At 45.0% G+C, this 25797-nt stretch overlaps 2 protein-coding genes across 2 annotated transcripts in view; one reads left to right on the forward strand and one right to left on the reverse strand.

Annotated features, from left to right (window-relative positions):
* The window catches only part of LOC135884297 (BOS complex subunit NOMO1), a 34105-nt gene extending 23908 nt beyond the window's left edge, over window positions 1-10197 (reverse strand). The window contains exons 1-9 of the mRNA XM_065411583.1: window positions 10066-10197; window positions 8732-8821; window positions 8050-8095; window positions 6302-6402; window positions 6085-6191; window positions 5803-5875; window positions 5014-5166; window positions 3825-3962; window positions 308-397 (exon numbers count right to left, since the gene is read on the reverse strand). Of these exons, the coding sequence (XP_065267655.1) occupies window positions 308-397; window positions 3825-3962; window positions 5014-5166; window positions 5803-5875; window positions 6085-6191; window positions 6302-6402; window positions 8050-8095; window positions 8732-8821; window positions 10066-10197 (930 nt within the window). The remainder of the gene's footprint in view (window positions 1-307; window positions 398-3824; window positions 3963-5013; window positions 5167-5802; window positions 5876-6084; window positions 6192-6301; window positions 6403-8049; window positions 8096-8731; window positions 8822-10065) is intronic.
* A 2692-nt stretch (window positions 10198-12889) lies between these two features.
* Window positions 12890-25797, forward strand: part of ABCC6 (ATP binding cassette subfamily C member 6) — a 52325-nt gene continuing 39417 nt past the window's right edge. The window contains exons 1-7 of the mRNA XM_065412775.1: window positions 12890-12943; window positions 17480-17656; window positions 19098-19223; window positions 19756-19893; window positions 21750-21875; window positions 23797-23858; window positions 24951-25082. Of these exons, the coding sequence (XP_065268847.1) occupies window positions 12890-12943; window positions 17480-17656; window positions 19098-19223; window positions 19756-19893; window positions 21750-21875; window positions 23797-23858; window positions 24951-25082 (815 nt within the window). The remainder of the gene's footprint in view (window positions 12944-17479; window positions 17657-19097; window positions 19224-19755; window positions 19894-21749; window positions 21876-23796; window positions 23859-24950; window positions 25083-25797) is intronic.

The raw sequence follows: 25797 nt of genomic DNA on the forward strand, positions 1-25797 counted from the left end.
AGGAGAGAACAGTTCACTGATCTGTAGGACTATTTTCCCAATTTTGCTTTAAAACCAGGCTCAAGTGTCAAAGCACCATGTCACAGCGTTCAGACATGAAACGTGCCTGATCTTCCCCTATTATCAGCTTACATGCTCTACAGTTTGCTTCATACCCAAACATGGATTAGGAATCTGCTTAACACTGATCATTAGGAAGAAAACTCTGTTGGAACAAATCTGCTTTCTACTAAAACAAATGCAGTTGTTACAGGTATAAATTTACAGGGAAGTTTTTCTCGGTAAATATCTGCAATGAACCCCTTACCTCAATTTTCAGACTGTCATGTTCTACCGAGAAGTCCAGTCTAGATGGAGCAACATCAAAGGTAATTCTCTCTCCCCTGTAGAATGGTATCTGGAAGAAGATGCATTTCTTTGAGTCCTAAGCAGCTGTGGTATAATCAAGGCATTGTGTCCTATGTGGCACATTAGACAAAGTTACGCTGCACAAATCTGGCACGCCTTCTTGCCTTTCTGAAATGGAGTTGAAAATTTGCTGGAGAAATAATTCAGAGGGATGGAGGAATGGAACGAGTTAACCTTTCAGAAATGTTTTGGTCTGGCAGACTTACATTTAAGCATAATAGAGGAGAAATTAAATCAGGCAACCCAAGCTCCATCGAAAGAGTCACACGCAAACACACATGGCAGGGAATTGGTAAGCATTGTCCACACAGTCAAGAACAGCAAATATAAACGGTTCTATAAATGTTATATCTGTTCTTAGGGATTTAAAAGCTGGCATTCAAGCCAAAATATTTTCACCAGTAGTCCTGGCATCTAGTGCAGAGGAGGATTTACAGCACACACTGGGAAGATTGCCTCATCACTGCTTGCAGTTTCCTGCTAACACACCCAGCTACAAAGCAAGCAGCCATTGTAAAGAGGAAATATATTTCCTCACTGTTTGCCCTCAAGTTAAGATGGGTCTTACCCTAGTACTCAGTCCTACATATTTTCAAGAAGTTATTTGGTGAATAACAATCAAACATGCACTGAAGATTTCCCAGGTTTTATACAAAGAATGGATTTACGCAATTTCTAGTGGTGAGAGGAGGAAAACAGCCAGGACTTCTGCATCCTATTTTTCAACTCTGTCACTGACTCCCTGTATACCTCACCCAAGTCACTTGACTGCTCATGTCTTAGGGTATGTCTACACTACGAAATTAAGTCGATTTTATAGAAGTTGATTTTTTTAGAATTCGATTTTATACAGTCTATTGCATATGTCCATACTAAGCGCATTAAGTCAGCAGAGTGCGTCCTCACTACTGCGGCTAGCCATCGACTTACAGAGCGGTGCACTGTGGGTAGCTACCCCACAGTTCCTGCAGTCTCCGCTGCCCATTGGAATACTGGGTTAAGCTCCCAATGCCTGATGGGGCAAAAACTTTGTCACGGGTGGTTTTGTGTACCTGTCGTCAGGCCCCCCTCCCTCCCTCCTTCCATGAAAGCAACGGCAGACAATCATTTCGCACCTTTTTTCCAGGGTCCCGTCCGCCGGACCCACTCAGCCCGCTGCCTGCCTGGATGATCGGAACCCCAGGCAGGCAGTGGGCTGAGCGGGGCTGGCAGACGGAACCCCAGACTGGCAGCGGGCTCCATCCGCCGGCTCCTGAGAGCCGGGGTCCCGCTCAGCCGGCAGACCTCGGAGAGGTCGATCGGGGTGCCTGGACTGACATGGCTATCCTCCTCTTAGAGCACCGAATGGGAGTGACTCCAGGTCATTCTCTTCTTTAAGTTTCGTCTCATGGAGATTCAGTCCTGCCTGGAATATCATGCGAGCTGGAGGCTTCTGCCTCAGGCTGCTCTCCCAGCCAGCAGCACCGCGCGGTCGCACCTACCCCAGCCTGCCCCTTGCTCCCATGGCTCATGAAGCCTGGACAGTAGTAAGGAGCAGTTCAACTTGTGCAATGACAAATCCAGAACAAAGGATCGCACTCTATGGGCCACGTTAAGATTCTTTCAGTGTCCTAAATAGCATTTAGTCCCTATAAAAGGCTTCATGAAAATTTTCCCCCGCCCCTAACAAAAATGTTAATTTATCAGAGCAGCTGAAAGAGTAAGGAACCCGGGACTAAAACTTAGAAAGAGCTTCCATATTATTTAACTCATAAGTGATATAATTCAAAATAAAATTTCACAGCGCGGTCTGTTCTAAGACTAAAAATGCAGGAGGGGAGTCAGAAAAAAGAACAGTGACCTGTTTCCAACTGGTTTTGAACCAGGGACGTTTCGCGTGTTAGTGAACGTGATAACCACTACACTACGGGGCTTTCGCGTCTTAGGTGAATGTGATAATCACTACACTACGGGCTTCTCTTTTTTTGCCACAGACTTTGCCGAATGCACAGGAATGTTTTCTCTAGCTACAGAAGCTACCTAATGCAATGTCTATATCTATGGCCTTCCTGACACAGCGCTGAGTGCATGTGACACTGCGACCTGCCTCAGGCAGGATCGCTAGCGAGGCACGATACTTTTGCCGTTAAGCAAACACAGCAATTCTTTCCTGGCCTCTGCCACTGAATGCCTCCATGCATTACGCTGTGCCCTATCAGTGCGGGAGGACTGCATGAGCTCGGAAAACATGTCATCCCGAGTGCGTTTTTTTCGCCTTCTAATCTGCAATAACCTCAGGGACGGAGATGATAGGGGGAGCGTAGAAACATTCTGGGGGGACTGCATGGTCACCTGTGCTGCTGAGTTCGCCACGCTGGCCAAACAGGAAATGAAATTCAAAAGTTCCCGGGGCTTTTCCTGTGTACCTGGCTAGTGCATTGGAGTTCAAAGTGCTGTCCAGAGCAGTCACAATGGAGCACTCTGGGATAGCTCCTGGAGGCCAATACCATCAAATTGTGTCCACACTACCCCAAATTCGACCCGGCGATGTCGATTTCAGTGCTAATCCCCTCGTCAGGGAGGAGTACAGAAATTCATTTTAAGAGCCCTTTAAGTCGACAAAAATGGCTTCGTCATGTGGACGGGTGCAGGGTTAAATCGCTCTAACACTGCTAAATTCGACCTAAACTCGTAGTGTAGACCAGGGCTTAGTTCACGCATCTGTGCCAAGGGGGAGAGGGTTGCCAGGTGACTGATGCTGGTCAGAACAATCGCTGATCAGTGGGCAGGAATGCTTTGGGAGTTCAATGGGAGGATCAAATACACTGATGCAGCTGCCTCACTTATATGTGCTGACAGGAAAGTACAATGTTAGTGCAATCATAGCTGTGGGTGCCTCTACACCACTAGAAAAAGCTAAGGGAATGGACGCATGGTGCATTCCAACCGTTCTACAGGTTGCAATGCCAAAATGCTCTATACCAGGCCCTCGCATGAGACCTAATTAGAAGACTTACAAGGTCTTTTCCTCCCTGGCTGAGAGTGAATGTGTTTATTAGGAGTTGTGAGTGAACTAAAGAGGGGTGGTGAAAGTAGAGAACTTTAAGGATACAATCCAGCAGCAGCTATCTGCAGCTTTCCAGTCCAGAACAAACCTCAGGGGAGGTCTGTGACTGGCTGAGCTATCCAGATGAGAACTTGATTTGCTTCATAAGCACTGCCTCAGAGACCACACCACACAGCTCTTCCATCCCAACTTACTTCAGCGCCCAACTTTTTACACTGCACAACTCTTTTCCAGCTATTTCATCCAATACAGAAAGCTTCCATTAGTGCTGTTTTGGCAGCTATAAAATTATGAATTCTGGTTTAGAAAAAATAAGAAACCCAACAGCAATCTAGTGTACAAAGAAGGGATGAACTTTCTAGTTACCTACCACAGTGTATTCCCCACTCGGTAAAGACAGGAAGGTGAAAGATCCATCCTCTTTTGATATAACATTGCACAGATAGGAAAGAGACTCGTCTCTTGCTTGGAACCCATCAACTGGAGAAATGTTGCAGCCCATAATGTCCTGTGCAAATAAAAAGCAATATTACTTCTTTCTCCCATATGTTCTGTCTCCTCCTGAGTGGAGAAAAACAGTTACAGTTCACACAGAGGGACAGATTTTCAAAAGCAGCCTCTAAAATTAAATCTGCAAATTTGCACCCACGAGTTCTTGTGCACACTTTTTTTTGGGGGGGGGGGGGGGAGGGGGGAGGGAGTGGCAAATGTTTAGATGTGGCAGGAGAATTGTGTGTGTCTTTAGGGGTAGAGTTTGAAAGTGTGTACACACCAGAGAAAACTACATGAATGAAATGTTATGGTAGCAAGTTTAAAGGCACAAGAATCAATAAATTCAACATTTAATAGCCACACTGCATATCTGTACAGTACTATTTGTAATACCGTGGACAGGATTAATATTTTAGGCTAGAGGTGTGTTTTGGTTTCCCCCCCCCCCCCCCAAAAAGAGTGATAAGCCCTTGAAAATAAACACTTAAGAACAAATGCTTTCTGAACCAGAGCATTAATTTTCCTAGTCCTATGCTACAGTGGGTGGGGGCTGGAGTTGTCATACCAGATGAGATCAAGGTCCATCAAGTGTGGTATCCTGCCTCCAATTGAGGCCTGGGTCTGATGCTTCACAGGAAGATGAAAACCCTAGCGCTGCACAATGCTGCGCCAGAAGTTCTTCCCTGACCCCTGTGGCGCTTGTGCGTTGCTGGAGAAACCCAAGATTTGTGACCCAGAGCTTAGCATGCAGGGACAGGTAACTGGACAAATATGACTTTAGAAAAATGTAGGGGATTAAATCCCCCTTCTCGCCCTCCCAACAAAAATCGTATGACTCTGACATAAACACGAACACTTAGTTTTACATGTACTGCAACCTTAGAGCTCACGCACATGCTTAATCTCACTGAGCTCATGTGAGTAAAGTTAAGCACATGCAGACGTGTTCATAAAATCAGGGCCTTTTTGTAAAAGAATAATTGAAGGAACATTATTCATTATCAAACTACAAATGTTCTCTATTTACATCCTTATCATTAATAAAAATGTGTCTGATCTTACACTACCTCTTTGGTGACTGAGGAGGAGAAAAGAAGAAACATGACTCCTTTCATGGGTTCCCCATCGCTCCGCACAGAGCCTGAAACGTTGTAGCCAGCAACAACTAGAGGGCCAGCAGCATAGGCATTAGAATTGGTCACTCGCACCATTGTGTTTGCCTGAAATGTAGAAGCCGATACATTTCAATCAAAAATAATAATAATAGGATGCCTTTTATAACTACCACTAAGACACAACAACGTTAAACAAAAGCAAGACAGCTAAACAACAATGCAACTACATACATAATATTCAAAAACGATTTATAATCCACAACATCATTATTCAGGGGGAGGGTGATTCAACACAGCAATAAGCAATGTGTCAGACAGAAGACCCTGTTGAAAAACTTTAAGTTGCTTTAACAGGAGATTGGGATGGACAGAAGTCCATGGGAAGTAAGTGTCACTACTACAAAGGCCTGGTCACCCTCTGGCCATCTCAACATAAGACGGGACTGCAAACTTTCTGTTTACAAATACAAGTAGGAAGGTGCAGGCTCTGCACATGCATTTTTGATGATGTATAGTCATTCAGCCTGCTAGCCCTGTACCTTTAAAGCCCAGCCTGACAAGGCAGTTTCCCACCCCCCTCTAAGTGAAATTTACAAAAAACATTGATCTAAACTTGTTTAACTGATTCAGATCTTCTCTCATGTTCATTCCTAATTACTTAAAACAGAGTGCACTAATTGATATACACCCACAATAAACAGAAAGTCGCCTCCTTTTTACCAATGCTTTCTGGGCACTAACCTCTTTCAACGTCCAGGTAGGATGAGATGCAAAGATTTCATATTCTCCGGGAAGCACTTTGAAAAAAGCAAACCTGTGCAATATGAAATGTGTTATTTTTCTCAGCATTTCCAGTATATTCATAGAACAAACAGATAGCGGTACACATTAGAAAAAATATTTAAGCAAAAAAAACAAAATCATTAGCAATAATCCCAAATAATTTAAATATTTTCTTCCCAAATCTACTAATGCAGTATAAACTTAATAAATCAATCAATCACAAGCATGCACAAAACTCACTTTCCTCCAGCTTGGGTCACAGTAGCTTGTATGTTTACTTCAGTACCAGGATTTCTCAGTACAACCTGGACTCCTGCAGGACCTAATGTTTGACCCTTGCTGAGAACCTGTCAAGATGAACAAAAAGTAACTTGCCGAGCAGCAGTGTACTGCTCCTATGAAATAGACATGCATTGTTAAAGTGAGATGTGGCAAAAGAACATAAAAGAAGTCTAACCTTTCCAGTCACAGAAAACCCTGTAAACACAAAGTTAATATCGCCTCCTTTTGTGCAAATGTCATTAACACCATCCACGTGGATGTCCACACTAGTTGGCTCTGGGGAGGAAAAAAAAATGAAATCACAAACTACATTAGTGACATGGGAATTGTGGGTCTATTTTACTGAAGCTTTGCAGAATCATCATGGAAATTTACTAGCCCAAGCACAATATCAGCTTGCCAACCCATGCCATATGAAGAAACTACTGATGTTTAACTCACCAATCAAAAAGTTACTTTCCCCAGGCAAATGAGTGAATTGTCTCATTATTTTGTACACTATTTTTACTGTTTGATTGTATTCACTGAAATGTTGTAAGCCTCTTTAAAAAGCAAATCATTTAAAGGGTTGGATTCTCAGAAACAAGTGACTGAATAATGAAGTCATAAAATGTTCTAATTAGAGAGGTGCTGGAATATAAAGACCCACCACTGTCAACCACTTGAAGTTGCCTTGAAAATATCCACATCACAGACACATTAGAGTCAAGCTAGTAGGTCTTCTTCCCTCCCCCATCTCGCAACTTAAGTTTCTTCAATGAAATCAGTTAAAGTCAATGTGCACTTTTTCCTATAACGTGGTAAAAGGGGAAAGTCTGGTGGCTGGAGATTTAGTCTGGGAGTTCATTTTAGATAGCAAGATATTTAATTAGGAAAACAAAACTTATTTTGTTTACTGAAAATCCTTAATGCTAGTTTCTATGTTCATTCTTCAACCTACAATTCAGTGTTTCACTGGAGTGCCAATACTGCAGCAGCCATTTTCCACATTTGAAGGAGTCCATAGCAGTAACCACCCCAAAGCATGGCCCATAGTAAGAGCCTCATGAGCCCCTTCCCCCACCCACAGTTCATTCAAACTTCTATTACAAGCTCCAAAACTCCATGCACCTTAATTCTATAAAATTAAAGATCTCGGTGTCTTCTGGGAAATTTTTCTTCCCAGAAGCAGGAAGAGTAACATCTTTATAAACTAGAACTAAAAAACACATTATGTGTTGCTGTTCTGTAGTCCCCGCTTTCTACAATTAAGCTTTAAAAGAGTGTCAGGACACACTGAACACATTCAAGATGCCACAAACACTCTAAAATGCTCACTATTTCTACCAATGCACTCACACAATGCCTATTACAATTTATTTATATACAAAGAAGAAGCTGCTATCCCAACCTCTAGACATTTCTGACATCTTTAAAACAGACAAGGTCTGATTTTCAAAGGTACAGAGCATCCACATCTCCTGTTGACTTCAGTTAATTAATGGGCACTCAGCATTTCTGAAAGTCAGGCCTATACAGTCCACGCATTTCAACCAGTGCAAAATATAACAAATCCAGCAGCCTAAATCTTAGCCAAGGCAAACCACAAAAAAGTCAAACTTAAAAATACCCTATTCCGCTGACCATTCTAATTTCCATCCATAACCCCAATTCTCCTAAAGCAGTATAGCCTATACAGGTGACCAGACCGTCCAGTTAGTGGTTTTTGTTAGGTACACAATAAGGATTGGGATGAAACCAAACCAATTTTCAAAGAAAAGTACATTTTAGACATTGAAACCATAACTGGGACATACGTAGGTAAAGCTTAGCTCATCTGAAACAATTGGTTTTTCCTGCCTACAAATCAAAGCCAGTCTAAAGGAGGCAATGGAATGGCTGCACGTGCAATTGCACCATTTCTACAACAGATCAAGTACTCACCAAAACTCCAGCCAAGAGGCGGCTCAATCTTAAGAACAAAATCCCCCTAGAAAAAGAGCATAATGAGGATCTGTTGATTTAAATGGAATCATCCAGCTTAAAGAAAAACATTCAGTGCCTAGTTTCAATGTTTTAGACAGTATATAAGAACACATTAAAAACATCCAAAGCATTATTTTCAAATCCCTGTGACTGCTTGAGTATCTCCATTCAGGAAATAGGTCAGGGGCCTCTCTCAACAGGGACTTCCATTTCAGTGATATTATCCCCGGGAGGCCTCTGGAAGATACTAAGGCCCCAGTCCTGCCATGAGCTCCATGCAGATAGGCCCATATATCCATGCAGAACCCCACTGAAGTCAACAGGGTACCACAGGCACTCAGGGGTCCGCCCGTGCAGTGCTCATTGTAGGATTGGGGCCTAAGCACTGGAAATCTGAAAGCCTCCAAGTTATGAGGAGTATAATTTAATTTAATTAACCATTTTTTAAAAAAAACAGTAAGCTATTATTAAACATCTGAAGCTGATTTCCATTTTTTTTCCAATGTAAGCATCAGCTGTCCCAGTGTAACTTTGCATCAAACTCTAAAAAGACATTTCATTCTGCAAACAGGACTGAAAGTTAAATTAGCCCATTATGTTATTGCATAGTAGAGAGACCACAACAGCTTTGGCTTCTTACCTTATCATACAAGGGAATCATGAAGTAGCCATTATTTGGGGCACAATCTGTTTGGTATTTCAGAGTTCCATGCTTTGTATATAATTTAATCTACAAGAAAGAGAAAAAGATGAAAAGTTGTCTCTGAAAAATTCACATGTAAGTGAAGTCTGAAAGAGGAATTCCCTGTGAATTTTGCACCTCAAAACCATCACACAGTTCCATGGGGATAATAGAGGGGAAATTTACAGGGGGGGGACCCCCAAAAAGGCGAATCTCAGACTTGGAAAAACATGGATGAATGTTTTTAAAAGAATGCAATTTAAGAGCAAAATACATTAAAGGAATACGGTCAACTTGAAATCTAGTCAACATAAAAAAATAGTTAAAGTGGTTTCACACAAATTCCCAAATCCTCACGCAATCTCTTTTGTGGTTTTACAATCACATTTTCCTAGGGTTGTTTTTTTTTTTAATTGTTCTCTCCCCCCTCTCCTATTGTGATACAAAACTGACAAACAAAATGGAAATTAAGTGACTGACTATTCAGGGAAAAACAATGAACCTTGCTAAACACAAAAAGTTGTCAAATGCACAAAATGGAAAAAAAAATCTCTCTATAGTCTGATTAGATCTTACTAACTATGGTAGGCAAAACCATTCAGGCAAAGTTTGATTTTTAAATTGACAGCCTCCCTTTAAAAGGGCATTTAAAACCCCCACAATCCTCTGCAACATAAGCTGGACCTTAAAGACAGCAGAAACACATGAGATTTAAAGACAACAAAGCCCGTTTAAAAAATAATAATAACAATCCTTTCAAACACATCAGCATCCTCCAATTTTAAAAAACACCCTAACTTCGGAGAGGGATAGTTTGGGGACTATTTTCCATGGAAGGCGCTGACACACCGGAGCGATCGGTGACCTTGTAAAAAAACCTGGACGAGCAGATAAAACCCACCATTCAAACCACAAATGGGCCTGAACCAGACACCCTCAAACTCTGGGCGAGTTCAGATACAGGCTCGCCAGCGTGACACACACCAACCAAGCCAATGGGCGGACCCTGCTGTCTCCAGGGGAGACCCGGCTGCCCCGTGGGGCAAGAGGGAGGGCATGTGCCAGCTGCTCTCCGAGCCGGGCACAGAGGAGAGGGACCCAGGAACTGAGGAGAACCGGGGATGTGGTGGAGGAATCCCCCGCAGGGAAGCACGGGGCACACGGCTGGGCATGGGGGCGTCTCAGGGGACCCTGGGAGGGGTCCCAGCTGGGGGGCGGGGGAGGATCCCTGGGGGGAAGGCCCCAGGGGGCGCCCCGGAGGCGGGGTCCCTGCGGGGACCCGGGCCGTTCACCTCGATCAGGGAGTAGCTGATCTCCACGTCGGACTTGACGAAGCCCCCGCACCCCACCACGATGTCCTCGGAGCCCCGCGCCAGGGCCCAGCACAGAGCCCAGCAGAACGCGGCCGCCCAGCCCCGCCGCATCCCGCCCGGCTGCCCACGCGGGACCGGAGCAGGTGCTGAGTCACGCACCGCGCCTCTGCCACCGCAGCCGGGCTCTGCCTGCCCGGCGACAGGCGGCTCGCGGAGAGGGCCCGAAGGGCCGCGGAGTAGGAGCTGAAACCGCAGCCTGCTGCCATCTGCTGGCGTGGAGGGTTTCCGCACCTGAGATCCCAGACTCGGCCCCATCCCCCAAACCGTGCCCCATCTCCCCATGACCATCCATACCCTGCCCCGCCCCACCCCCCTCCATCCCATACTCCTAAAAGCTACCCCATCCCCCTCCACTCCAGGCTCCTAAACCCTCAGTTCCTATATTGTGCTCCATTTCCCCTCCACCCCCAGTTCCTATACCCCTGGCTCCCATCCTAAGGTTTTGTCATATAAGTGTATCTAAGCAAGTGGTACAAGCCCTAAAATTTGCTGCAAACAAATGAAATTCAAATACTGGGCAATGACACACCCAGCACTTCTCTAAGACCATTTTAAACCCGCTTATTTCCGATGTTCACACTAACTTTGTGCTCTCTCTGCCTGTTATCAACATCATCACCTAGAAAAATAATTTACCAGCCCAGGTTATTTGTAGTTATTTTGTATTTTAAAAAAAATAAAAAAAAGCTGATGTTTGAGCTCTATTATACTTTGCTCTGGATAACCTCATGCAGCCCAATGTCAAAGCAGGGCCAGAATGTTTTAGATGGAGTCACTGACACTGCAGAAATCTTCCAGCTAAAACAAGGCATGAAAAGATGTACAGAAGCCTGGGATTTGCTATCAGGGGAAGCCTAGGGAATCTATCTCAAACAATCTGTTCACTGGCTTTAAGCACTTAGACCCGGGGTAGGCAACCTGCAGCACATGAGCTGATTTTCAGTGGCATTCACACTGCCCGGGTCCTGGCCACCGGTCCCGGGGGCTCTGCATTTTAATTTAATTTTAAATGAAGCTTCTTAAACATTTTAAAAACCTTATTTATTTTACATACAACAATAGTTTAGTTATATATTATAGACTTATAGAAAGAGACCTTCTAAAAACATTAAAATGTATTGCTGGCATGTGAAACCTTAAATCAGAGTGAATAAATGAAGACTCGGCACACCACTTCTGAAAGGTTGCCGACCCCAACTTAGACATTACTTAGCGTGTAAACTCATCAGGCAGGGACCAACTTTCTTCATGTGTTGGTATAGTGCTTAGCTCAATAGGACCCTGATCCATTAGCCCCTATGAACTATTGTAATACAAATTAATAATAATTATTAACAACAACAATACTGAAGGCCCAATTTTCTTTGGTGCGGAGCTTCCACCCTTCCCAGTGAATTTAGTTAGGGCTGCAGGCCCTCAGTAACTTTCCAGCTAGGGAATGCATTTCCCTCTCCAGCTCCTATATAGATATTTTCTGTGGTTTACATTAGGGGATAGATTTTCAAGAGCTCTGCACCTAGGAGCTCTCATTGTTCTCCCTGAGCACTTTTGAGAATCTGGTCAGTTCATGCAGGTGTCTAAGACCTTGTCTACACAAGAAAATTGTACATATTTAACTGAACTTGCTTAGGGCTGATCTACACTAGAAAATTAGGTTGGTTTAACTACATCGGTCAGGTGTGTGAAAAATCCACACCCCTGAGCGGCATAGTTAGGCCAATCCAAGTCCTCATGTAGACAGAGCTAAATCAACAAAAGAATTCTTCCATCAGCCTAGATACTACCTCTCAGGGAGGTGGATTACCTATGCTGATGGGAGAATGCTTCCCATCAGCATAGCAATGTCTACACTGAGCGCTACAGTGCACAGCTGTAGCATATTAACTGTAGTAGACAATCCCTTAGAAACTGATTTAGTTTAATCAGTGCAACCTCCATGGATTTCGGATTAGCAGTGCCTTATAGCAATTAGTTTGATTCCTCCTGAGTTAATTAAGGGTATGTCTACACTGCAGAGATTATACCTGCATAGCCTGGTATCTTAAGAGCCAACACCAACAGAAGGGGACGTTGGTGTAGCAACACCAGGTAGCTGAATGAAGTTAGCTAGTTGCCAGAAGCCCCCTTTCATTGACATAAGGGGTTAATGCAGCATAGCTAAGTCATTCAGGGGTGTGGTTTTTCCACACTCTGGGCCCTGACCCACATGCCTATGCTGCTATTGCTTTCCAGTGTACACCAGGCCTAAAAGAGATCATTAGTGTTAATTGGTGAAATTGATGCAACTTTCTCTGGGCTGCAAGGTGAGCTAAGCTCCTGGAAAGCTGACCCTGGGGGCCAATCCTAGGCAGTTTTGGGGTCTGTCACTCCCCAGCAGTCAGCAGAGATACATGGGTGGTGTATTGGAGCAGGGAGTGGAGTCTGACTCCCAATCTGGAGCTGGGCGCTTGTATCTGCTCTTTGAGACTCGCTGGGACGTTCCCATCGGGATGCGGCCTCCGCTCCAAACTCTCCCCAGGTTCGGGGCCGGTCCGTCCAGGCCCAACCCCAAAGGCCATTTGCCAGGCAGACAGGCCCAGGCTCTCGGCAGCGCCCCCGGACCCCTTCCCCCGCCCCGGGAACGTGACACATTAACCACCCCTGGCCAGGAAGCCACTCACGCGGCGAAGGCGGGCGTGCGGCCGGAGCCAGCGCAGGGGGCCCAGGCCAGCCGCAGCCCCCGCCGCGCTCTGGAGCACGCACCATGGCTGGGGGCGGCTGGTTGTGCGGCTCCCGGGAGGGCCTCGCTGGCCTCTGGGTGAGTGAGCTGCCCGCGTCCCCGGCTGTGGGGGCGTTTTCACAACCCCCCTCTCCCCCGGCAGTCCCCAGCCGATCGCTCTGCAGAGGGCGGGCATCACACCGGCTGCTCCCTGCCCCCCGCTGCCGCTGGGCACGGTTCGGATCTTGCAGCTGCTGCTACCACCAGTAGAGCCTGCTCTGTCTGGTACCCCGGTTGCAGTGCTTGTACATAGCTCAACGCTGGGGTCTGTGCAGGGGGGCACTTAAACGTTGCCTAGTGTCTGGAGATGGGGACCATTCCCTCTTCCTAGCCATGCAATAACTGCAGCAACTTCCCAGCTACTCAGTGCCTGCTGGCTTCTCTCTCTCTCGGGGTTTCCTGTTTGCAGTGTTATATGACAGGGCACTTTATCTCCACCTGCAGAGTCCAGACCTTTGGGAGCTTTGCCCACTCTCCAGCCATTTCTCCTCTCAATCATTGCAGCCAAATGGTTCATCACCCCTTGCTGGAGGGGGTGGGAGGAAAGCGAAGTACAGTTACATGGGGGGGAGAGACCAACGGGTGTGGGGTGTAGGAGAGATCCAACAAGGAGAACTCGAACCCAGAGTGAAGGAAAGCCCACACCTGCCCAGCAGTGTTATAGAGCTCCACCCATTCATAGATAGCGCCTCTCCGCTTCAGTGACCTTTGTTACTTCAAGAAACTTTGGACTCATGTGGAAGTTGAAACCCTTTCCCATGAGCCCTTAGCTTTTGGCACAGCCCAAAGTTAATACACCACTCTGGACTTTAATATTTGAAAATATAAGCTACAAGAACATACGTGGAAAGCAGTCAAAATCTGTAATAAATTGCTATGCTGGTTGTAATACTTTTGCATCATACATTGTCTCTACCTATTACCAGTGGCGAAAATATTTGCAACCCTTCTAATGTATAAGGCCATGTCTACACCACAAAATTGTCAACTTAACTTACGTCGGCATACAGCCACTGCAATTATTAAATCGCTTGAGTGTGCACACATTTGGCTCCTTAGGTCAGCAGTGAGCTGACACCAGGCTCACTTGTATTCATAGGAGTGCTGGGGCTTCTGCCGCAGCCGCTGGCTTGAAGTGATTTCTATTATATACCAGGCTTACAGTTTGGTTCAATGGCTCTCAGCACCCCCACTATAAAAATTGTTCCAGCACCCCTGCTTGTATTGTCAGCCTTGGGCATTATGGGACGGCTTCTGAAAGCCAGTAACAGTCAGTGTAAGTAATGCAATGTCAACACTGACACTGACACTGCTTTGACTTAATTACATCGACCCTGACTGTGTGCCACTCGGGGAGGTGATGTTATTAAGTTGGTGTAGAGAGGCACTTGCATGGGTGTGAGCCAAATGTAAGTGAAGACACTTCCACAGCTAGATCAATGCAAGGCAGTTTATGTCGACCTAACCGTGTAGTGGCCTAAGTCAAGACACTAAAATTACTGTTAGCTGGAGCCATTACAGGTACCGCAATAATTTTTATATGGAAAAGAAGCTCCTCCAACTGACACTATGTGTCTGAGCAAGAAATAATGGTGGTTGGAAATAAATACATTAATATTACAAAAAAAACAGTATTAAAACATTAAGAATGAAACCCTTTCCCATTGAAGTGAATGGGACTTTTGAAGTTGACATCAATGGGGCAGGATTTCACTCTCAATATATAATGGGCCAAATTATTTTCTGAATTACACTAAGCATTCAGTGGGGCTTAACTAGAGTAGAACTTGGTCCATGGAGTCCAGGATCGAAGGATATTAAAATGGCTTTAGCCCTCCTTATGTTAACTTTACTTCAGTTTACACCTGTAATGTTATGTATTCATAAGAGAAATACTTTTAAAAGGGCTATGGTGAATAGAAACCTAAAGGGGAACATTTTACAGTCTCCTTGCTCAAAACTGAAAAAAGCCTCATAGTAATTAGCAAACCATCATCCACTTTCTCTCCTCATCAAGTGATTGCTTTCTTCTCAGCCTTGCCTATCAGCATACTGAATAGGAAGGTCCACATCAGGTGTCAGTAGCCCCCGTAACTAATGAGAGCACTGATACCACCCTTGCAAGCTGCTAAAGGAAAGATAATAGACTTCACTTACATGGAGCTACAACAAATTTATGTGATTTCCCAGCTATATCCACACCTGTCTCTCTAATCCTGTGAAAATGATCCTAGCACTGGTCTTTTGAAAGTAACCCAAGCACAGGTCCAACCAGTGCCGGTGGCTGCTCTTAATAGCCAATGCCCCAATTGTGCACTGTGACCTACACGAACAAATTGTTGGGCTCACATGGAATCCCAGTCAAGTCAATGGGGCTCTGCGCAGGCATGGCCATCCAGCTGGGCACATCACAACACAGGATCAAGATTCAAGACCATTCAGGGGCTTAGGGAATCAGAGGCAGCAACCTGAAACCAATCCACTGAATATGAGCAAGGCAGGCGAGTGCTGGGTTATCAATCCCAGAGAGATATCTGGCAGCAAAAGCTTCAACATTAAATCCTTCAGTCACTTGAGCACCAGCCTGGAATCTGCCATAACTATCTCTCCTCCTATTCATTACCCCCTAAAAGCTCCAGGAGAACCAAAAATATCCACCCAGTCCCATCTGTTCTACCCTGGTGATAGAAGGAAGAGTTCAAGAAATGTAGGCCAAGATTTTCAAACATGGCTGCCTAAAATTAGGCTCCTAAATGCATGTTTAGACATCTTAATAAAATGGGCCTAATTCTCTGAACACCCACAAATCTCTCAGATATCAATGGGAGCTGCAGTAGGGTTGCCAAGCCTCCAGGATTGTCCTGGAATCTCCAGGAATTAAAGATTAATCTTTAATTAAAGATTATGTCATGTGATGAAACCTCCAGGAATACATCCAACCAAAATTGGCAACCCTAAACTGCAGATGTTCAGCACTTTGAAAGCAGGCCACTTTTATTTAGGTGCCTAAATACAGATTTGGGAGCTTCACTTCAGTCACTGATGTTTGAAGGTTTTGGTTTTATTTCTCTGTGTAACGTCTTCCTCCCACCTTCAGGCCCAATTTCTGTACAAACATCAGGGCCCATGAAAGTAAGGACCAAAGCATTATTCACTGTAAGCATCTGACCAGCGCAGTTACCTGCTGAATACCCCTTTCAGTTACCACATGCTCAGACTTGTCCCCAGTGTGCCTGATAGTTATTTCCCCCTGTAGATCCCCATGGGAAGGAACCTTTGCTGTTGTTCTGTAATTTCTGTAATCCACATACTTAAAAATTTTCAAATATAAAAAAAATCATTGTACTGTCAATTTCATTATGCTAACACCCTAATCCAACTATCTGATCATGGGATTTTTAAAATACATTCCCTGAGATTATACATTAAAGATTTCAGGAGGTGGGGGGAAAGGAAGTAACAGAGTGCAGTTTATATACTGAATTTAACAGACCTTATCTCTCCTCCTAATCCCTCTCCTTAGCCTATTTTATCTTACTCAATTGACAACTCTCCATAGCCTTCCTGTTTCCCTGGTCCACAACCTTGGAATAATCTTTGACTCTAACCTCTCTTTCTCCTCCACATCCAGTTTCTTCCTTAATCCTCTCAGTTTTTCCTCTCTAGTTTTTCCACAGTCTGTCCTTTCTTTATTATCTCAACTGCTAAAATCCCTGGTCATTCGCTGCTTATTTCTTACTCTGCTTTCTGGAGCTCTCTCAGAAACATAAGAATGGCCATACTGGGTCAGACCAAAGATCCATCTAGCCCAGTATCCTGTCTTCCGACAGTGGCTAATGTCAGGTGCCCCAGAGGGAATGATCAGAACAGGTAATCATCAAGTTATCCATCCCGTCACCCATTCCCAGCTTCTGGCAAACAGAGGCTAAGGACACCATCCCTGTCCATCCTGACTAATGGCCATTGATGGACCTATCCTCCATGAACTTATCTAGTTCTTTTTTGAACTCTGTTATAGTCTTGGCCTTCACATGAATTATGTGAAGAAATACTTCATTTTGTTTGTTTTAAACCTGCTGCCTATTAATTTCATTTGGTGACCCCTAGTTCTTGTGTCATGAGAAAAAGTAAATAACACTTCCTTCTTTACTTTCTCCACACCAGTCATGATTTTATAGACCTCTATTATATCCCCCTTTAGTCGTCTCTTTTCCAAGCTGAAAAGTCCCAGTTTTACCGATCTCTCCTTTCTAGCCTTCCCTCATCTCCCCTCTCCCACCTCCAGTTTATCCAAAATGCTAAATCTACCTCTCTCTCCCATCTCTTTAACCATGTCATTCCCCCACCCCACCCCCTTGAATCTCTCTGTTGTTCAAACTCCTTTTAAACTGTAAATGTTTTAAAACAGCTCTTCAGCTGGTGTAAATCAGCGTAGTCCTCAACCAACCTACATTGATTTACTCCAGCTGAGGATATAGTCCCTTCTCTCTGTTTTTCCATACAGTCCAAGATAGGGGTAAGGTCGATAGCAGGCTATGGCTGTGCTAAACCATTTCTCTGTGTGTGTTGTTGCAGGACTGGAATCAGACGTGGTATACAGATAACCCAAGCTTTACACAGTGCTTTCAGAATACAATCATTGCTTGGATTCCCTGTGCCTATCTTTGGATCTGTTTTCCATTCTATTACCTGTTTCTTGAGCACCATAGCAGAGGATATATCAGAATGTCGCACCTCTTCAAAACTAAAATGGTAATAATCAAAAATAATACCTAGCTATGACATATAGCACTTTTCATCTGTAGATCTCAAAATACTTTGCAAAGGAGGTCAATATCATTATTCCCATTTTACAGATGGAGAAACTGAGGCACAGAGCGGTAAAGGGACTTGACCCAGGTCCCTAAGTAGGCCAGTGCAGAGGCAAATCTCCTGAACCCCAGTCTGTTGCTTGCTCCACTAGGGTCACACTAGCTAGTATTAGAGGCTGGGTATTTAATGCTAAGTTTATTGTGACTTTATTTTTCTAAGTCAGGGGTGGGCAAACTTTTTGGCCTGAGGGCTGCATCGGGTTTCGTAAATTGTATGGAGGGACAGTTAGGGGAGGGGGTCGTGGCCTGGCCCCCACCTCCTATCTGCCCCCCCGGGACTCATGCCCCATCCAACCCCCCCATTCCCTGACAGCCCCTCTGGGACCCCTGCCCCATCCACACACCCCCGCTCCCTGTCCCCTGACTGCCCCCGGACTCCGCCGCCGCCCCATCCAACCCCTTCTTTCATTCCTGACAGCCCCCCCCCCGGGACCCCTGCCCCATCCAACCACCCCTTCTCCCTGTCCCCTGACTGCCCCCTGTCGCCCCATCCAGCCCCCCCTCCTTCCTGACTGCCCCCATTAAACCTCCTGTTCCCCCTCCCAACCACATCCCCGCCCCCTGACCACCATCCCGAACTCCCCTGCCCTCTATTCAACCCCCCCTGCTCCCTGCCCCTTTACCGTGCTCTGCCTGGAGCACTGGTGGCTGGCAGCGCTACAGCCGCGCTGCCTGGCTGGAGCCAGCCACGCCGTCGCCACCGCACAGCACAGAGACCGGGTCAGGCCAGGGTCTGCAGCTGTGCTGCCCCAGGAGCTCACAGCCCTGCCGCCCAGAGCATTGCGCCAGCAGCGGAGCGAACAAGCTGAGGCTGCGGGGGAGGGGGGACAGCAGGGGAGGGGCCGGGGGGCTAGCCTCCCAGGCCAGGAGCTCAGGGTCCGGGCAGGACGGTCCTGCGGGCCGTAGTTTGCCCACTCCTGTTCTAAGTGGTTAAAATTGTCTTGATAATCTCCTTTGAATCCCCCATCCTCCTCCTGCTTGGTGGTTAGTATGACTGTGTAGGTTACATTGTTTTTGTCTGATTGTGGATCTCCCATATAAGTGCCAGATCCGGAGAGCCTGACTTAGTTTTTACTCTCTTCTTAATCAGGTAAGCTCAGTTCCGAGCCGAGTGAGTGAGTGAGTAAGGATTTCAGGATCTGGCCTAAAACGGAATAACAATCCTTGTAGCACTCTCCATCTTAGCCTGCCCCTACTTCCCAAACTGCTTCCAACCAGTGTGTCCCAAACCGCCCCTTTACTGTACCTTACAGTACACAGACTACTGTTATCATACTTGTCCTTTTACAGTCCATTCCAACATGTTTGTTTCCCTATCCCAGGTACTTGGATTCATATTGATATTACTGTGTTTTTCAAACCTATTCTATACCCTTTGGGAAATAAATCAAGGAACCCTACGAGCTCCAGTGTTCTTCATTAGCCCAGCAGTTCTGGGGATCACAATGGTAATTCCTTTTTTTTTTTTAAACATAAGTTTCAATTTAACTATTATACGGCAAAGCTGGTCTTGGCCCTCTTGCCCCTCACCGTTGGTGGGTACAGAAGACCCAATCGACAGCAGGACTGATGGGGTTCTATAGGTGAGCTGGTTTTGTCTGCAAAAGCCTGTGCACTGTGAAGCTGTGCTCTCTGAGGCTTCATCTGTGGTGCAGCATGAAGTGGTGGCAGGCCAGGGTTGGCACAGTGGTGTGGTCACTTAGTCTGCACCTGTATGGCTCCACTGACCCAAAGCACCATGTGGGAGCTGATGCAGCAGAGGCTATGGCATCCCTGAGGTTGCAGTAGTGACTGCAGAGTGGCCCCAGGCGAAAGGAGAGAGGATTCCATTTCCCACAACCTACATGTGGTAGAATTAAATGTTACCATAAGGGGAACAATAGTTCAGCCCATTAACATTGAACTGATCTGACACCAGCAGACAATAACCTCTATTGACCATTAACTTGCAAGTGTTCATTGTTTCGCTCTTCTTCCCAGATCCCTGCAGTGTTTCTCACCCAGTTTGAGAGGCTGAAGGGTGTTCAGTCTTCAGGCATCTTGTTGATTTATTGGCTGCTGTCATTCCTGGCTGCTACTGTGACTGTTAGTTCTAAAATTCAACAGGACCTGGAAGGGGTAAGCAGAACTTCTAGTTTCAGCATGTGCCTCTGGTAAGGTCTCCCGTGTAGCCGCTCTTTGTCAGCAGAAGAGAGCTCTCCTGCCAGCAAAATAAAACCATCCCCAATGAGAGGCGGTTAGCAGGAGAGCGTCTCCCGCCGACAAAGCACTGTCCACACCTGTGCTTTTCATCGGTAAAACTTTTGTCGGTCAGGGGTGTGTTTTTTTCACACCCCGACCAACAAAAGTTTTACCAACAGAAGTGCAGTGTAGACATAGCCTTAACAACAGCATGGCTCCATTTGGCCCACTTGTTTGCTGTCTTGGCCATTCGGCCAAGAACTAAAGAGGGCAGTAGACTGAATTGCTCTCTCCAAGTAGCCACACTGAATTATGCTTGAGGACCATTGGCCAGGCAGTTTGAAAGAAACGAGCACTGCCACTACCCAGGCTGCATCTGTTCTATGGGTGAAAAGAGCACTTTAATCTCCAGGCCCCACAGCTTTTCTGAGCACCCAATTCACACACAAATCAAAGGAAAAATGCTCTTTGAATTTTAGTGCTGTTACTAAGGCCTGGTCTACATATAGATTTTGTACTGGTAGAACTGTGTCAGTTAGGGCGTGTGGATTTTTACCAGTATAGTAATTCCAGTACAGCCTCTAGGGTGGATACAGTTTTACTAGTATAAAGGCGCCTTATACTGTTAAAGTTTATTCCCTTTCCCATCTGGGAATAGCTATACCTGTATAAACACATTTATACCAGTATGAGTGTGTCCATACTACGGAGTTGTACTGCATTAACTATACTGGTATCATTAAAGAGGTACAACATGTGTGTGTAGACAAGATCAGGCAGATCAACTTGATTTCAGAGAGCCACTTCTGCTGTAGATCTTTTATACCAGCTGTTTGGGTTTCATTAGGATGAGCATCTATATGTTAAAACTCACTGGATAGATTTATGGATCTGATACTTATCAGTACTGTTCATTCTCCTAAGTGATAAACCCCACAGGTGAATCTTTCTGTGACAACAGGGAAAGATCAGAAGTTCAAATCAGCACCTATATTTCACTGACAGATAGAAGAATGATACACTCCCACAAGACAAGGATGGTGGGAACTCACTATTGCATTGAATTAATATTGATTGAATTAATTAATGTTAATTAGTCCCACACCCTAGGGACATGCTAGGCATTTGACATTGCCATCTTCTTTTTATTGCCATGATATAATTTCCCATTCATGTCATTCTTCCACACTGCTTGCCTGTCTCAGACACAGAGCGGATTATGAGGCCCAAGGGGAGGTTCCCCAAACAGCTCCAGAACACGCTATTTAGAATAAAACCAGGGAATAGCCTTTTTCCATTTTGAAGTATAGGTGAATGGGGAATTTATATCCTCACAGGACTCAACCCCTTGCATTAGTTTAAATTAAGCAGCCATAAACATTTACTGGAAACTGCCTGGTCAAAGCCTGACACTGCCATTTTCAAAGCAGGCTAAGGGACCCAAATCCCCCTGAATTACAGTGGGATTTCAGCATCTAGCTCTTTTAGGCACCTTCGAAAACCCCAAACTGAAACCTTTACTCTAGTGTAAACTATAGTTACACTCCAGCTCCCCCCAGTGGTTTGTTAGTGCATGTGTTGTGATTTTCAAATTGCATGAGTTTTCCATATAAATAACAGTAATTTAAGTCTTATATAGCACACTCTATAAGAAACTGGTGCAAGAAATACACATGGCACACATCCACAGCACCACTCAGCGCTTATGGCTTACACAGTGTGTGAATCCACCTTTCTTTAGTGATTTCACATTAAGTATTTTACCTCAACCTCAGCAATTCTCTTTTTCGCAGGGCTTCCCAGAGGACCCCTTCCGTCATGTCACCTCTTACATTTATTTTATCCTGCTGCTAGTAGAGGTCGTACTGTTCTTCTTTACCGATTGGCCTCCCTTCTTCTCAAAAGCTGTCAATGACTCTGTAAGTATATTTGACTTCTTCAAAGCTCATCAGTCCCTTGTTTAAAACCCACTGGAAATGGGCAGTTCAGATGAATGTCTGAGATGAAAACATGGCAGCCTACATATAGACCAGTATTTAAATAAAAAACTAGTAACTTGGCATGCCAAGGTTTCTGGGTCCCCAGCTTGATTTTCAGAGGTTTCATAGATTAGAAGGCCAGAAGGGACCTATGATCATCTAGTCTAACCTGTAATGCCCTGAGCATAGGACCTCCCTGAATTAATGCCTGTTTGAACAAGAATGTGTCTTTTAGAAAAACATCCAACCGTCATTTTAAAATTTCCAATGATGGAGAATCCACCACCACCCTTGGTAATTTGTCCCACTGGTTAATTAACCTCTCCATTACAAATGTTCACCTTATATCTAGTCTAAATTTGTCTATCTTGAACTTGCAGCCCTTGGCTCTTACTGAGCACCTCTAGTTCCCATTGACTTCAACTGGAGTTGCAGATGCTCTGCAGCTCTGAGACGCAGTCCCGAGATCTCTCAGTTTGGTACCAAAAATAGAGGCAGTCTAAGGCAGGGGACATGGTTGAAAACATAAGTCTAAAATTTTATTATTTATTTATTGTATTGATTCATCAACCCTTCTTTTGTCTGGTTTCAGAGTAGCAGCCGTGTTAGTCTGTATCCGCAAAAATAACAGGAGTACTTGTGGCACCTTAGAGACTTATGCTCTAATAAATTTGTTAGTCTCTAAGGTGCCACAAGTACTCCTCTTCTTTTGTCTGTTTTCCCCACCTGTTGCATCCTGACTGACACCCACATTGTGAACTCACTGGGGTGAGGATTGTGGTTTTATACTTTTCCCCTGTGTCTGGGCCTGATACTTGCATGAAATTCCTAAGTAGTTCTGTAATAAAATATTACAAACAACAACAACAGAACTGGCCAGTGAGGCAGTTTAAAACAAATTATTTGATGTAAGAAGGTCCCATGTCAGCCTGCATTAATAGAAATGGGCCTCAAGTGTTATTCCTACCAGCATCATATGTTCTGTACTGTACACACAGAGAATGACTAAGGATTCCATTTTGTGTCTGACAGCCAAGACAAAGCGGCTTTAACCAATACTATATGTAGTCCCACATGAGGTTAATGTATCAGAATAGAGGCAATTATCTAGAAACAACAGCTCTTACTAAAAGTGCAAAATTAGATCTTGATGGCAAATTGAGGCGCATTCCATGTTATGTTCACTGCCTTGCTCAGGAAGATCTGAGCTGATAGGGAGAGATGTAAGTGGATCTCTCCAAAGGGAGAGTACGGAAAGTCACTCCCGGAAATAGTTGATCCTGAGAATCAAGTGTATTTTTTTAACATGCTTCTGCTTTGCCCTGCACAGGACAAATCGGAGAATAGGGTTTACAGTGCAAATGACCAGACAGACTATATAACCAGTGCCACAGGACCATGTCTCTGCCTGTGCTGAACCTGGCATACTGATGCTTCATATGTACATTCTGAAAAACTAGTGACCTATCCCTATCCACACACCTCACTTCCATTTTCAGTGCTGTTACCATAGCGTGCTGACATTTGCCACATGCCTTCCCAGTGCAGCCAGCATTGCATCTCCCTTCACTACAATCATGGCAGTAACACTTGATTTTTTATAAACAAGTCATAGCCCAACTCCTGCATGAAATTAGTGTTTGTAGATCATAATATGACGAAAAGGGTACCCCTTGCTCCCAGCTCAGGCCTTATTCAGATTTGAATCAGTAAAGATCTGCTGCTTACAGCAGTCATAGTCTTAGTACCTTAACACAAGCAAGTTGCACATCATTTCTTGGTGGGGCAAAACCAGGATATTGTGTTTATGCAGTATGTGGCTATTTCTACATATGAAACTTGTCTGTTTTTCCTCTCACAGAATCCGTGTCCAGAACTTGGTGCCTCTTTTGTTTCCAAAATCACTTTCTGGTGGTTCTCTGGGTAAGAAAACAAGCGGCAAGAGAGGTTTACTCTAAAATATCGGATAAGCTCCATCAGCTTAAGGCAGAAGGGCCCAGATCTTTGCTGGTTTTTAGGCACCTAACTCCATTTCAATTAATTGGGAGATAGTCGCCTAAATACCTTTGAGGATCTGGGCTGAGGTTTAAGGGACAGTAGCAAAGCTGACAAGCTCAGAGCTCCTTGCAACAAGACTAATTCTTTCTTCAGACACCTATGTGTACTCCCCAGGGCTCAAACTGTGCTCTGAGTTACGCTAGCGCAGTAGAGGCCTTTTTCACACCTGGATTTGAAGGGGACTTGAGTATAGAATTTGCCCAGGTAACTTTGTGACTTGGAAAAATCCAGGCACCCTTCAAAATGATCACTGCAACCCTGCTAACATCCCAGCTTTCTGCCAGGAGAGCCTCTTTCAATCTCTACGGGGCCCCAGGGTAGCTAGAGATCATGAAGTTGCACCATCCTGCTGCTTAGTTTTCATGAGCAAAGTGGTTCCTGAAATTTTTGAGAATACTTAAAATATTCTTGTAAATGTTAACATTTGGCCTGTTTAGGGGTGGGGCAGCCAGCAACCATGCAGAATGGAAGGACAGTGCCAGATGCCCCCATACAATGGGCCTGCTCTCAGTTAGGCCAAGGCCCTGTCTCTGTTTCACAGGAGTCATGGGAAGCAGAATGCAAGTTTGAACAACCTCAGGGCTGATCTAATTTATGCGGGGAGGGGACGGGGGACAAGGCCGCTGAATGGCCCCAAGAACATGGAGGTTGCAAAGTGGGCTTAAAGTCACCTTTGTCCTCACCTTTCTGTCCCTGCCCCAAGCTCAAGAACGGAGTAACTGAGAATTAGGCTTAATATCTAGGACTAATTTAAGGCCAATCAACTGAACATTTTTCTTGGACACACAATCCTCTGTGCTTGGGTTAGGGTGACCAGATGTCCCGATTTTATAGGGACAGTCCCGATTTTTGGGTCTTTTTCTTATATTGGCTCCTATTACCCCCCACCCCTGTCCCAATTTTTCACATTTGCTGTCTGGCTTATCCTAGCTTGGGTGTTAATCATTTATTTTACAGGCTAGTCTGGAAAGGCTATCGGCAGCCATTACAAGCAGACGACTTATGGTCACTGGTGAAAGAAAACTCCTCAGAGGAAATTGTTTCCCAGTTTGAAAGAGAATGGAAAAAGTACTGTAACAGAGCCACGCAGTAAGTACTTGTTCCAGAGGGTGGGAGTTTCTCCTCTAGCTAGCGCAGAGCTAGCATGTTCAGCTTCCCAGGTGCTAACACACCACCTCAGAGCCCCGTTTGACACCATCTAGTTCTCATTAAAGGCTAGATCGTGGGGTTTATGCTGATAGGGCCAAATCCTGGACATCAGGGCTCAGCCTATGTGAGGGATTGTGTGCTGGAGATCGCCGTGGGGGCTGAGTGTGGTAGGGTGCGAAGGAAGCTGCACTGCTGCTGTTTCTGCAGCTTCAGAGATGAGGCAGCCCCAGGGCCATTGTATTCCCTATTTGCACAAGAGAATGGGCAATGGAGTCACTGCCATTGAATCCTCAACTCATTCAACTAGTGGAAGGGGGAAGGCAGGAGTCTACTACAGGCCACCTAACCAGGTGGAAGAGGTGGATGAGGCTTTTTTTAAACAACTAACAAAATCATCCAAAGCCAAAGATTTGGTGGTGATGGGGGACTTCAACTATCCGGATATATGTTGGGAAAATAACACAGCGGGGCACAGACTATCCAACAAATTCTTGGACTGCATTGCAGACAACTTTTTATTTCAGAAGGTTGAAAAAGCTACTAGGGGGGAAGCTGTTCTAGACTTGATTTTAACAAATAAGGAGGAACTCGTTGAGAATTTGAAAGTAGAAGGCAGCTTGGGTGAAAGTGATCATGAAATCATAGAGTTTGCAAT

Source organism: Emys orbicularis, chromosome 10 (genome assembly GCF_028017835.1).
Source record: "Emys orbicularis isolate rEmyOrb1 chromosome 10, rEmyOrb1.hap1, whole genome shotgun sequence".
Taxonomy (NCBI): Eukaryota; Metazoa; Chordata; order Testudines; family Emydidae; genus Emys; species Emys orbicularis.